The following is a 14171-nucleotide window of genomic DNA, read 5'->3' as shown; positions in this document are numbered from 1 at the left end:
TTCATTCATTCATGCATTCATTCATTGTTTCTTAGAGAATGGTCTGTACCTGAGAGACTTATTTAAAAAACAGATGCCCTGGCCCCTCCCCTGCCCTGGACTCTCTTATTAGAAATACTGAGAGTGTGACCTAGGAATCCACACCATAACCAGCTTCATTCATAATTCCTACCTGCACTCCATATGAGAACCAAGTCATGCATCCCTGAGACCTCCTGTTCCTTCTTGCAAACGCACTTCCTGAGCCTCAGCCGATGAAGCAGCCCGTTGCACTGAGGACGCAGAGGGGCAGCCGCTACCCTGTATCACCCCCACATGCCTACAGGCTACCTGGACCACAGAGGAGTACAGAAGGGGCATGGTGGAGAGGCAATACAAATATAAATCGTGGCTCTGGGCCAAGACCTGACAATTTAGACAAATGTCCTCATTTCAGAGGGGGCTGGGCTGGGGTCCAGGTGACTCTGTGAGCATATGCATATCTGTGTGTAGCTGCAGAGGACAAGCCATGCATCCTAAGTGGCCACAGAAACGTACCAACCCTGACAAAGCCAGTTTGTCCAGAAAAGACCACCAGGTCTGGAATGCCTCAGGACTGTGTGCGATGTTCCAGGCAAGCTCTGAGGGGCAGCACCAGAGCAGATGCAGGAGGAATTTGGGGTGGAGGTAGCTTGCATGGATAAGAGGGCACATGAAACGGCTGAATGACATCAGTGGACATGAGAGGGACTGTCCAGGACCCAAGTTCAAGAGACTCCACAAGCTTTGGAAGCAAATGCTGCCGGGAGCGGGGGTACAGCCTGGAGCTGGCAAAGGGCCGATCCTAGATGCTCTGCTGCTCTGGCGGCACAGGGTGTGGGATGGTCCTTATTGCTTCTTCCTGAGAGATGATTATGAGGCTTGACACGTTCTGTGACTGCAGTAGGTTTGGTGGTCCATGTTGTGGAAGCTTGAAGCTGGAAGGCACCTGACCCAGCAGACCAATTCTCATACTTACAGATAAGGAAACTGAGGCAGAGAGGGGCAAGAGGTGCCCAGTATCACAGCTAAGTTAAGTGGCAGACCTGGGGCCAGAACCCAGTATTGTTAGTCTCTGTCCAGTGCTCCTTTCTCTCCCCAAGCAAGATTTGGCATTTCAGTAGGAGGGGAAAGTTGGTGTACAGCACATGGCCCTGGTTGGCAATCCCCACCTTACGTATGGCTCAAATACAAAAACAAGGCAGGCTTCTAGAGGCTGAGGAAAGGAAGGGCATGGTATCACCTGGGACCTGTTTAATCTTATGTGAAAGAGCCACTGCTTAGTGTTCTCTTGGGAGCAGACCCGGGAGTCCATGGAACGTGGTAGCAGAAGCCCTGAGCAGACGTCTGGTCGACTTGCCGTGTGGTCTTCAGTAAGCCTCTTGCCCTTCTTGGTGTCCACATTCCCAACTGTAACATGAGGGGCTTGGCCTGAGGGCTCGTCCAGCCCAGATGCTCCATGTCCCGGACCCTGTCAAAGTGTCCTCATTCCCCTGGGCTGGATCCTGGCTGAGGCAGGAAGGGACTGTATTGTACACTCTTCTCAGACACTTGGCCTCCCTGAAGCTCTCTCTTTGGTCCTTTGCAGGAGATTTGTCAACAGCAACCAAAAGCAAAACAAGTGAAGACATCAGCCAGGCCTCCAAGTATAGTCCAGCCTACTCACCAGACCCCTACTATGCTTCAGAGTCTGAGTACTGGACCTACCATGGGTCCCCCAAAGGTAACGTGCCCCCAGAGGAGCCTGGGCCAGAGCCTGTCACCTGTGCCGGAGACATAGGAGGGCTAGGACAGTTGCCCACTCCTTCACACAATTGTTCATTTATTCATTCAGCATCATGTACAGGGTCACTGGGGAGCAAAACAGACCAGGTTCTTGCCTTTATGGAGAAGACATAGGTCCTGGCTGGAGAGGGAGGTGATGTGCAGGAGGTAATACACAGGGGGTAGAGGAGCTACTAGCAGGGGCCATGCTGTCTAGCCGCAGAGGGAGGGAGGCAAGTGCGGGATGAGGGACCACATCCCACAGGGCCTTGTGCATTGACGTAAGGATTTGGGTCTTTATCGGAAACAGTAAGAGGCCACTGAAAGTGACAGGATCAGACGTGTGCGTTTAAGAGACCACCTTGACTATGGGGTGAAAAATGGTTTGGAAGATAGAAAAGGGAGATTGTAAGAGAGGGAAGACCCTCATAGGCACCCTGGCAGGGGGTCTTCCTGGTCCCCAAGGCGCTGTCCCACCCAGCCAGGCGTCTCCAGCTGGGGAGAGGGAAGCTTTTTCATCAAGCTCCTTTTCGATCCAGTGCGTACCTTCACCAACTGAATGTCCGTCCTGAGCAAAGCTTCGCAGGAGCCCAGAGATGGGCTCTCCTTTGTCCTCAGAATATTCTCCATTTGGGAAAAGAGATAAGACACAAGCCACTACACCCTAAAGCAGACAGCGATCCTCGAAAGATACATGTTTGGGGAGGCATGAGGGGAAGAGTAGGATCTTAGACCATCGCGACCACAAAAGAATAAACCCCAAAAGAGAAAATAATAACCCAAATGGCTTAAGCCAAAATAGAGATTTTCTGGGTCAGGAGAGTGAAAGGTTTTGAGGCACCGCTGGACCCAGAGGTGAATGGCCGTCACCAGGGCTGGCCCCGTCCCCAGGGTGGCTCCGTCCTCAGGCTCGTCATATGGTAGGCTCCCCCAGGCCTACCCTTGGCAGAAAGAGGGCTTCTCTCTCCCACCAGGGGCAGGAAAAGTCCCAATGTTGAGGCTCAGTGGCTGCGTTTGGGCAATCAGCTTGACCTGCCCTTCGTGCCCAAGGACGGGAAGGGCCGGCGGGCCCTTCCACACAGGAGACCCACAGTGGAGGGGCAGTTCACCAAAGTATACCCGATTGAGGTCACTCGGCTCGAAAGTGATGGACTGAAAGGACCCCCCACCTGTCGAGGCTCTGCGTCCCTCTGGGCCTTCAGCCTGGGGCAGGCCGAGTGGGGGCACATGCGGGAGCTGATCATAGCTGTCTTTCGGCAGTGCCCCGAGCCAGAAGGTTCTCATCTGGAGGAGAGGAAGACGATTTTGACCGCAGCATGCATAAGGTGAGCAGGCGGCACCCTGGGTGAGATGCCCACGCGCGTGTTACTGAGGGTTTTTTCACTTGACAGGGACCGACACCAAATTTAAACCCACTTATGATAGAACAAAGAAACATACAGCCTCGCGTAAACAAGAGTGTCAAACAGTAGGGGGAGTTGCAGGCATGACTAGATCCAGCTGCTCAACAAATCACCCTAGGAAAGCTGTCTCTCCCTTCTCTCTCACCAGCCGCATGCTCAGGCAGCTTACCGCGTGTAGTGGCAATGGGTGCCAGAGATGTTCATACACCGCGGGTGGTCATGGAAAAGGGTACAGCCACCAGGGGAAACCTGGCAATTCTGCTCCTGGGTAACTTACCCTGAAGAATGGAAGATTGGGATTTGAGCAAGCGCATGTGTCTGCATCTTCATAGCAGCACTTTGCATGATAGCCGAAGGGGGGGCGGGCAGCCCAGGTGTCTGTCATTGCCTGAATGGATAAGTAAGACACAGCGTACCCATACTATGGAATGTTACTCAGGCCTAGGATAACAGGTCAATCCACGGAGACAAAGACAGACGTGAATACCAGGGCCCAGGAGGAGAGGGAAACAGGGAATGACTGCTGACTGGGTACAGGGTCTTTTGGGGTGGGAGGGAGGGGTGATAAACGATGTTCAGAACAAGATAAAGGTGGTGGATGCACTAAATGCCACCAAAGTATTCACTTTCAGGTGGTTCATTGTATGTTATGTGAATATCACCTTTATAAATTTTTTTTTAAAAAGATGGGTGCCAGTGACAAGGGTCCCAAGGAAGGCTCTTGCTGGCCTGCCTAGAGCCATCTGCCCAGGTGCTGTTGGCCAGGCCTGCTTCCGGTGCCCTCCACTGGAGCCCCCTCCCCAGCCCCAGACCACAGGACTGCTTGTGGAAGAGGGACAAAGTCCCAGATGAAGCTATGGGGTTGCAAAGAGGGACACTGGAAAGGCAACAATGACAGGGGTTCACCAGAATCTAGTCACCCGCTCTTTTCCCCCAAGCCTCCACCCGCTCAGTGTTGTTCTCTTGCTCCATGCCCAGCTCCAGAGTGGAATTGGCCGGCTGATTCTGAAGGAGGAGATGAAGGCCCGCTCCAGCTCCTACGCAGATCCCTGGACCCCGCCCCGGAGCTCCACCAGCAGCCGGGAGGCTCTGCACACAGCTGGCTATGACATGTCCCTCAATGGCTGTAAGCACCTCCCTGGAAGTCCGTTGGGGTGGGGCACTTCCTTCCAACTCCCTGAGTGAATCTGAACTCCATATGGACTCGCCTGGGTCTAGAATACAGACTTGGTGAGGTGCTGTATGGGGCACTGAGTAAGACCAGACTCTGCCCTGAGCAGACACTTGTTTCTTTGGAGCCTCTGAAGCTGTGACTTTCAGATTATGTCTTCTATTAACCTGAATGGCACAAAGATATAACGGACTGTCTCTTGAGGTAGTAAGCCTCCCATCACAGGAAGTAAACAAGAAGAAGCGTGGAGCAAGCACTTTGCCCAGAGACCATCTCATTCCCGGACACACACACGCTTCCCTCCCTTTCTTACCCCTGTGGGGCTCAGTCCTGCTGAGGAATCCTATCTCAACTCTGACACTTAATGGATAATCCTCTACACAAGGCATTTGTAAATACATTCTCACTTTTGGTCCTCACAAAGACTGGCACTGTAGAGTGATTATTATCACCCACTTTATTAGATGAGAGACCTGAGCTTACTACTTGCCCAAGGCCAATAAGCCTGGAAGTGACAGAGCCAGGATCGGACTCAAGTCAGAGTGAGACGCCAAGGCCATGAGCTGTTCCCTCTTTCCCATACTGCACCTCGACTCTAGAATGAGACAGTGACAGTTTCACTGAGTGTTTTGTGTGTTGTCAGGCACTGTGCTAATACCTGATGATATGACTGTATATCCCATATGCTTCACAGTAACCCCGTAGAGGAGACGCTACTCTTTATCCTTCCCCATCTTACAACGAGAAAACCAAAGTGTGATTAAGTAACTTGTAGAAGTTCGGTATCCACTAGTGGCTGAGCCTGGATAAATCGATGCAACCGTTTCCCTGTTTGACCACCAAGGGGCACTGTGTTCAGCCCCTGACTCGGTTCTGCACAGTCCACCAAAGCTGCACAAAATGCAGTTCTGTTCGATGACATCTGTGCAGCAAATATCACAGAGCCCCTGCTCTGCCCCGGGTGCTGGGCAGGGGAAGGGGCATGCGTTGCAGGCGTAGCGATTGAAAACTGACCAGTGGGAAAGGAGGTGGCAAAGGAGGCCCATCCTCCCCATCTGCTAGGGTAGCCCAGGGATGGGAGCCATGTCTGTCTGTCCCTACAAGCACCTGATTTCTGGCTTTTCTTTCTCGCAGCCCCACGGTCCCACTACCTGGCTGACAGCGGTACGTTCTGCCTGCCGTCCCTTTAGCCTGTCGTGTCCTGTGAGAGCCAGAGCCACATGCAGGTTCCCAGTAGCTGTGACGTCCCAACACAATCCTGAACTCACATAGTCCACCCCGTTGTGTTTGTCAGATGTAGGCCTCAGTTTCCTGTTCTGGAAACTGGGAGCCTGGCTGTCTGGGCTCTGGGCCTGACTCCAAATTCAGGGCCCATGTCCAGAGCCACTGGTGGCCAGGACACAGGGGTTCATCACGGGAGGCTAGGTGTGTGCAGGGTGAGGCCAGAAGACTGGGCACATATGCTTCTGGTGGGCCTGGAGTTCTGCCAGGGTGAGGCATTGCTGAGTCAGTCAGCTGCCAGGGGGAAGAGCTGGCGGCCTCTGGCCCTTCCCCCTCCCCACAGGGTTGGGGGGCAATACTGGCCATTAGCAACCAAATGGCCTCAAGGAGAGGAACCCCTGGCTTGAGGCTCCTGGAGGTCATTGTTTGGCTGTTTCTTTTCAGACCCCCTCATCTCCAAGTCTGCCTCCCTGCCTGCCTACCGAAGAAACGGGCTACACAGGGTAAGAGAGGCCGTGCCGAGACAGTGCCCCCAAGATGTTAACAATTCCAGCATTAACTCCACATGCTCAGAGTCTAGACATTTGGTCACGTCACAGATATTTATCAAAAGCTTTTTATATACGCTGGGTACTACCGTGGGTGCTTGGAATACATCAGTGCCCCCTGCTCATTGGAACTTACATTCTTACAGAGAGAAACAGAAAGTAAGTAGTAAATAGTATGCAAGTTGATTTCTATAGACTATAGATGGTAGTAAGGGCTATGGCAGGAGAACACTGAGCAGGATAAGGGGGTTTGGGATCTTGGGGAGGAAGGGTGGCAACTTGCAGATTTCATAGGAAAAATGGTATTTGAGCGGTGAAAGGAAGCAGGAAATGCAGTTCACCAAGAAATGAAGAGTTATAGGGTGCCTACAATGTGCCGAGCCCAGATACCAGGAGGTGGCAGGGAGGTAGGTCACCGTGACTTGAGACCAAGGCTTCTCTGAGGCCACGTCCCACTGGCCCCAGGCCATTTTCTGGAGGTGGGCAATGGCCTCAGGGAGGCAGCAGGGAGCTTGCTGAGGCGGCCCTGGCTCTGTCCCCCTGCAGACCCCCAGCGCAGACCTCTTTCACTATGACAGCATGAACGCCGTCAACTGGGGCATGCGAGGTGAGTGCCAGCCCATCCTGGGACCCACAGCAGCTTTGGACGCACTGCTCATAGCTGCGGCTTGACCTTCTGCTAATGATACTACAGTTTCTGACCCCACGCTGGCCTCTGTCCAAACCCCGAGTTCCCACACTCCCTTTCCCTTCCCACTCCCTCCCTCTTTCCCTCCTCTTCCCTCCTCCTCTCCAGTCCCTGGCCTTGGGTGATCTCCAGGCCATCTGTCCCACCTGGGCTCCCAGAGCCACTGCAGAATGCCGTCATCCCACACTGCTCAGCGAGACTTGTCTGCCAGCCCCGGGTGGAGGGAAACACTCGGAGCCAAATACACATTGTTTCCAGCAAACATTCCAGAATATTCCATGAGCTTCATGCTCTCCCACCAGCCTCCAGAAGCTCCTATGGGCGGGCTCAGGCAGGAGGATGAGCCTGCACCAAAACCCAGGAGGAGTCCTCTGGAAGATGGGCGATCTTGTCCATGTGCTTCACAATCTATTCTTGTTTCTATTCTAATGATCTCAAAAGTCACTTTTAGTCTAAAACTGTATCTCTGGACCAGCCCAACCCCCATCTCTTTCCATCTGTTAGGCTTGTCCCAGCCTTGAATTTAGGCTGAATTCAATAAGGACAGGGTGTCTCAGACAGAGGCCAGTGTAGTGTGCAAAGCAAAAACCAATGTATTTCCATGTTGTGTGTGTCTCTTTTCTCTCTACAGAGTACAAGGTAAAGGAGATGCGTCGATCCTGGGGGTCTCTGGGACCCTGGGAGCTGCTCCGTGCGGGACCAGCACGGTGATGCTTGCACTATCTTTGCAGGGAAGGGGACATCGAATAAATGACCTCAAGGGTCCTCTCAAGACCAGCATGTCCGGCCCTTCCCTGGCCGACTTTCCCCAAATCCTGCCCTATGTCTCTTGCCCACTGAAATCAGACAATTCCTTGTGGACCTCAGAGACTTTCTGGGGGCTTGCCCATCACCAGACATTAGACAATATTTACAATTAGGAGGCCTTGTGCCACATTTATATCAAACACCACCAAGCATATTCCTAGCAGTATTAAGAGACTCAGATTTTGCTTTTGGGAAGAAGGTGCCTTGAGGCTGCTAAGGAACCCCAAGGAGAACAGATGCAGCCCTTCTTCCAGACTTTAATCCCTGGCCCTTCCCGGGGAGATAAGGGAGCCCAGACACAAGATGCATGCGACTGAAGGGACAAGCCTACCACCTTCACCTGACCTGGAACCCCGCCCCCACCCCATCCTTTCTCCTTAGATCTACCCGTATGAACTGCTGCTCGTGACCACAAGAGGAAGAAATCGACTGCCCAAGGATGTGGACCGGACACGTTTAGAGGTAAGTGTAGAAAACTGAGCAGGAGCCTTTGGGTTTGAAGGGAGTCCAGAGTTGCCTGATTGAACCCAGCTTGGAAGGGCAGGTGGAAAATGAAAAGCTTTAAGGTCACTCAACTTGTTGAAAAAGCGGAGATGCCTGCCTGGTTCCTTGAGCCCAGGTCGAAACGCTCTGTGCCACCTTCCCAATCTGATGAGTATCTGTGGTACAGAACTTCAGCACGTCTCCCCATGATGCTCCTGTAGACTTAAGACAAGAGTAGATTTGGTCCCTGCTCTCAGGGTCCTGCAGAGTGGTTGCTAGGGAGAAACACAGCACTGGTTTTCTGCAAGATGGCACAGAAAACCAGTGCTCCCAGTGGGGAGCATGATGGTGGTCAGTGCTGTCTGTGTGGAAGATAAAAGCATAAGGTGGTCTCATGTCAGACTCTAGGTCCAGCCCTGGCCCTGCCATTCCTGGGCAAGACAGCTTGGCCAAGCGGCAGCCTCTCCAAACCATAGTTTTCTCCTCTGTGGAGTGGGGCAATTGTGGAGCTTCCTCAAGGAGCCAGCTGAAGTGAGACACTATACATAGAGCCCGTGGCACAGAGTCTGGCAGTGACCTGGGCAGATGGACTTCAGAGGGGTAGGTTTGATGTGTGGAGAGAGGGGAGGGGGCACCATGAACAGTGGAACACCATAAATAAAGCACAGAGGCAGGTGTGAATGTGGCATCAGGCTTTACAGCAGTCTTCTGCTCTTGGCCTGGGAACACACTGTGCCTCCCTGCCTCTCACTCTCCTAGAATGCCCTTTCCATCTTGCCAGCCTCCTCCCTCCTCAGGACCCCCTATAGTGATGCCTGTGTCGCAGAGCTCCCCACATACCTCTCCAGGATGTGTCCCTCTCCCCTACTCCAGCCTTCCCCAGCCCTGTGTCCAGAGTGCAGATCAAGCACCTCTCTCCCTCCGTCATGTCGGAACACCAAGCTATCCCTTTCCTCTGCCTGACAGAGGCAGTCAATCCTCTACCATGGGGCCTGGACCAGGGGAAGTATTGGGAAATGTTTGTGGAATTAAATAGCAGGCTTCTAAGAAAGGAGGCTTAACAGCCCTTGGGATGAGCATATCTACCACCTTTCAGCTGACGGCTGAGGATTGGCCCAGAATAAAGGGCTGGGACAGAGGAGGGGGAATATGAGTAGACCAGGAGGTTTTGTGAGTCCTTCCAACTCCAGCGTGCTGGCTAGCAGCCTAGCAATGGGATTATCCCCACATTTGCAAGGGCCTCCTTTACCATAGCAGTGAGTGAGTGGCTGCCGGTGCTGAAGGGACAGCTCCCACAGCCGCGCAGGAGAGCCGCGTTAAGGGATAGAAATGATGTTCCTTCGGGAACCTGGTTCATTCCGGAGGACCAGATGCCCACTCACATCCTCCAGGATACCCAGAAGCTCTGACCAATGAGGCGGAGGCTATCCTAAGAATCAGAACCACCCAGAGAACTCCTTAAAAACAATGCTACCACACCCAGCCTAGACTGATTAAATCATAACCTGGGGAAGGAGCTTAGGCATCAGAGAGGCTTCAGGGGATGTCTAACTAACATGGAGCCTGAGTGGAGACCACAGGGCTACACACATCGCCAGAGTCTTCTCCGCCAGCTCCCCCTCCACCAGCTCGAGGCGAGGACTGAAGAGCTCAAGGAGCTCAGAGTGTAGATTGTCATGAACCCAAAAAATATTTATTGAAAGTCTGTTACATAGACCAGGTCCTGTTGTTGGTGCCCACAGGATATCAGTGAACAAAGCAGAGACCCCTGCCCCCTTGGAGCTGGCATTCTCACATGAGAAGACAGACACTAAATGACATAAATAATAAATAAATGATCTGGAACATGGGGACTTAACAAAGCTGAGGGAAGAAGTAAAAGGAGAGTGGAGAATTGGGGCTTAGAAGGAGAGGTAAGTTGCTGTGTTAAATAGAGTGGTCAGGGTAATCTCACTGCAAACGTGACATCTGGACAAAGACCTGAAATAGGTGAGGCACTTAGTTAGCCACACGTATATAAGGAGGAAAAGCATCCTTGGCAGAGGGAATAGACACTGTGAAGGCCCTGACACAGGTGAGAACAGCAGGTGGTGAGTGTGGCTGGGTCACGCGAGCACAGGGAAGAGGATATGGTGGAAATGAAATCAAATGAAATGAGGACCAGACCCCCCACTCTGTGACAGACACATGAAGAGATCGTTGCAGGAGGGAGGGTGACCAGCATTTGAGTGCTTCCTGGGTACAGACTACTGTCCATGACCTGTGCTATATCATTCCCCTCACTGTATCCAGGAGGTAGGCATTCGAATGCTCCCACTTTCCAGAAGAGGACATCAGGGCTCAGTAGGGTGATATAACTTGTCCAAGGTCACACAGCCATGTCTGCCTGGTTCTAAAGTCCATGCACTTAACCTTTATGCTTTAAAGTCTGTGGAGAATGTTGGAAAGACAGGGCTGGCATTTGGTGCTCTGAGAACTACAAAAAAAAAGAAAGAAAGAAAGAAAGAAAGAAAGAAAGAAAGAAAGAAAGAAAGAAAGAAAGAAAGAGAGAGAGAGAGAGAGAGAGAGAGAGAGGGAGGGAGGGAGGGAGGGAGGGAGGGAGGGAGGGAGGAAGAAAGAAAGAAAGAAAGAAAGAAAGAAAGAAAGAAAGAAAGAAAGAAAGAAAGAAAGAAAAGGGGATGGCAGCTGGCCCTTCATGGAGGGGGAGCGGGAGAGCCTCAGTCTCCTCCAGCATGTTCTACAGTGGACACTGTACTCAAGTTGGGTCTGCCATTCCTTTACTTTGAAACTCATAGAAAAGATTTGAGGGCACAGCAAAGAAGATCAGTTAGAGAACCAACCATAGCCATCACCCTCCAACAAGAACAAAAACAACAACAAAAACATGAGATCAAATTACAGTTCCCCTTAGTCTTTACTGTGGAAGGAACCGAGGAGAGAAATCCCTCACATCCACATCATTTCTCAGCACTGACTCAAGTGTGAGTGGGACAAACACGGACACATGGATAGCACAGACCAAAGAAAGCACTGTCTGGCCGGGCAGAGATTGAAGGGATCTAGCCACCACATGTGATTCTTGGATGCAGTTGGCATCCTTGTGCAAACAGACAAACTGCAACAAGACATTTTTGAGACAATTAGGAACATTTTCTTATGGACAGGTATTAGGTAATTGTGAGGATTTATTGTCAATGGTATTTTAGGAAAGAAAATATCCAGTAGGCATTGCGATGTTTTGAGATCTCTAGGGGAGATGCCGACTGCAGTATATTGGAATGGGCTGACACAAAGTCTAAAGTGTGCTTTAAAATACTTCAGCAACAACAACAACAACAATAGATGAAGCAAACATGCCAAACTCTTGATAACTGTTGAATCTGGATGATGGGCACGGATGTACACATTGTGTGATTTTCTCCCTTTTGAGTATTTTTGAAAATTTTCATAATAGAAAGGATCACTTATGCATGTTTAATGGGATTGCCCAAGGGGACAACCAGAATACAGTGTGTTTGAAATCAGAAAGCCTAGCCTTCCATCTCTGCTCTCCTGCCTACCCGGCTTCCCTCCCTCCCTCCCTTTTGGCCAAGTTAGTCATTTTACCTGTTTGACTTTGGACTTTCTCATCTTTCAGCTGGAAAGAAATACTTTCTGTTTTTCAGACTTGTTGGAAGGATTAAGTGAGAAAAATGGGGGTGATCATGCAGTTACGGACCATTGAGCATAACAAGAATGCAATGCAAGGAAGTGCTGGTGTTGTTAAATATTGTTACATATTGAAACATCAGCTCAGAGCCACCAGCAACCAATGATATCTTTCAGAAGTATCAAAGTTACCTGTGCTTCGAGATTTGGAAATGTGGCCATAATATCAGTTCACACAGGCCAGGGACCTGGCTAATTCCTGCATGGCTGTATACAGGATTCTCGGTAAATCTCCTTCAGTATTCAGTTAGCTGATGTCATGGTGACTGACAGGGCATCTCAGTGATTCCAGCAGGTGTTCAGGCAAGATATATGCCATATATTACTCTCTTCAAACATAATTTTACATTTTATTTTGAAAAAGTTCAGGCCTCCAGAAAATTCCAAGAAGCGTAAAGTGAACATCCTTCTACCCTTCACCTAAATGCATGAATTGTTAACATGTTGCCATATTTCAGGTACCCTATGTTCCCAATTATGAAAGCTTTTGACAATGTATCGACTTTCAAGGCTGTGCGGAAGGGCAAGAGGGAGGGTAGGCAGAAAGGAGGGGGAAAGCCGGCCAAGGAACCCAGAACAATGTTTCATTATGTGGCATATTTCTTTTCATGTAAGACAGACACGAAAGGACAATTCAGAGGGTGGAGAAATAGGAACAGCCTTCCCCCCGCCACATTGGCCTGAGGACAGCCTTCCAGATCATCTGTAAAAATATTAATAAGAGGAAGTACACACTAAAATCTTAGACATGCCCCCTTTTACTCCCAAAGGAAGGAGGAATAGCATTCATCCATACACACTCTGGGGCACAGAAAGCAAGAAACAGGATGCAGAGAGGTAGGGTCAGCCAGGATGCATGGAGAGACACTTAGGGGAAGCAGAATTCCCACTGAGTCTTAGACAGGGGAGGTCCTCTCCAGACCAGCCACAGTGGTCCCTCCCAGAAAGTTCATGCACACCGTCTGCCATTGACAGTGACTCATCCCACACCCCTGTGGGTCAGACACTGCGCCAAGCACAGCACACCCAGGGGATACACACAGGGTCCACTTCTGCCTGCACCTGCCCCTAGCCTCCACCTCAAGCCTTCCCTCTCTGTCCCCTCCCACCTTGTTTCAGCGCCACCTGTCCCAGGAGGAGTTCTACCAGGTCTTCGGTATGACCATCTCTGAGTTTGACCGGCTGGCCCTCTGGAAGAGGAATGAACTGAAGAAGCAAGCCCGGCTGTTCTAGGCAGAGGCTCTATAAATATATATGCATTTATATAAAGATATATGTAAAATCTCTATACTGAAGCTCGGTATAATCCTCTCTTGTGTAATGGACACACTGCCTGCCATAAGAGCTGCTTTTCTGTACTGTCAGGCAAGCCCACGTCATCCAGATATTTTTATGCTCCTTACTTTCTCTTTTCTAAGTGCTCTGGGGTTTGGGAAGGGATTTGAGGGGACTCCCATCCTTTTGCTGGGGATCCTTTTTATACTAAAACATCTGTCCTCACCTGAGTCCTCCAAGGTCCAACTCTCTTCCCTAAAGGAGGTGCCTGAAGAAGTCTCTCTTCTCTCTGCTTCCCGGCTCCTGCTCATCTCCAGGGTGGATGCTGACCATGGAGTTGTCACACCTTATTGGCCCCAGAGGGGTCCTCCCATGGGAGGAGCCACAGCGATCTCCCTAAGTCACTGAGCACCTTGAGAGCCCATGCAGAATTTTCTCCATCTCCCCCGATTAGGAGTCCGGTGCTCTCTGGGGGTGATGCATGTAGCAGTGTGGGCCTTGGATCTACACAACACAGCAGCAACCAGAAGTGAATAGGGCCTTGGCCTCTCTGCAGCCCCTCAGTCCTCCTCCTTCTGTCCTTGATACTAACCTCTCCCTTGTCAAAGTCTCATGGTAGGACAAGGAAAGGCACTTCCCTTCCCTCTGCCACTTCCGACTGGCCCCTTTGCCTGGCCCTGACGTGGAGACGAGGGAAGATGTGAGAGCTGGCAGCAGGAGCCACAACAGGGCACCTGTTAGAATTGGAGCTGCAGGACCTCTTTAGACTCTCCTCTCACCCCCGCTGTTCCCTGGCCCTTCCCTGTCAGCACCCCCTGACCCTTCCCCCCTCTGGAAGAGAGGCCCATTCTTACAGCCTGTATTCTTCAGCCTTACTACAATCAATGTGCCTGACAATTCAACACACCACAGGGCTAATGTTCCCATCACAGCTCCAACAGTACAACTAGACAGACAACCTCTAGCACCCCTCTAAACATCGGACAGGCCATATCCCAGAAAGAGCTTCCTGGTCTACCCCTGCTGGTCCCTGGACTAAAAGGGCAACCAAACCAGCCCCCCACCAGTCATCAGCTCCCACTATA

The 14171-nt window shown here is 51.2% G+C and overlaps 1 protein-coding gene across 7 annotated transcripts in view; it reads left to right on the top strand.

Annotated features, from left to right (window-relative positions):
* Positions 1 to 13106, top strand: part of ABLIM3 (actin binding LIM protein family member 3) — a 110022-nt gene extending 96916 nt beyond the window's left edge. For all 7 annotated transcript variants that reach the window (XM_029943098.1, XM_029943099.1, XM_029943097.1 and 4 more), the window contains 9 exons: positions 1607 to 1741; positions 3043 to 3107; positions 4164 to 4311; positions 5491 to 5520; positions 6022 to 6080; positions 6672 to 6732; positions 7445 to 7452; positions 8002 to 8082; positions 12931 to 13106. In XM_029943098.1, coding sequence (XP_029798958.1) covers positions 1607 to 1741; positions 3043 to 3107; positions 4164 to 4311; positions 5491 to 5520; positions 6022 to 6080; positions 6672 to 6732; positions 7445 to 7452; positions 8002 to 8082; positions 12931 to 13044 — 701 coding nt within the window. In that variant the 3' untranslated portion in view covers positions 13045 to 13106. The remainder of the gene's footprint in view (positions 1 to 1606; positions 1742 to 3042; positions 3108 to 4163; positions 4312 to 5490; positions 5521 to 6021; positions 6081 to 6671; positions 6733 to 7444; positions 7453 to 8001; positions 8083 to 12930) is intronic.
* Positions 13107 to 14171: the final 1065 nt, after the last annotated feature.

The sequence above is a fragment of the Suricata suricatta genome, chromosome 6 (assembly GCF_006229205.1).
Source record: "Suricata suricatta isolate VVHF042 chromosome 6, meerkat_22Aug2017_6uvM2_HiC, whole genome shotgun sequence".
NCBI lineage: Eukaryota > Metazoa > Chordata > Mammalia > Carnivora > Herpestidae > Suricata > Suricata suricatta.
Note: the sequence above shows the minus strand (reverse complement) of the source record. Positions and strands in the feature narration are given on the sequence as shown.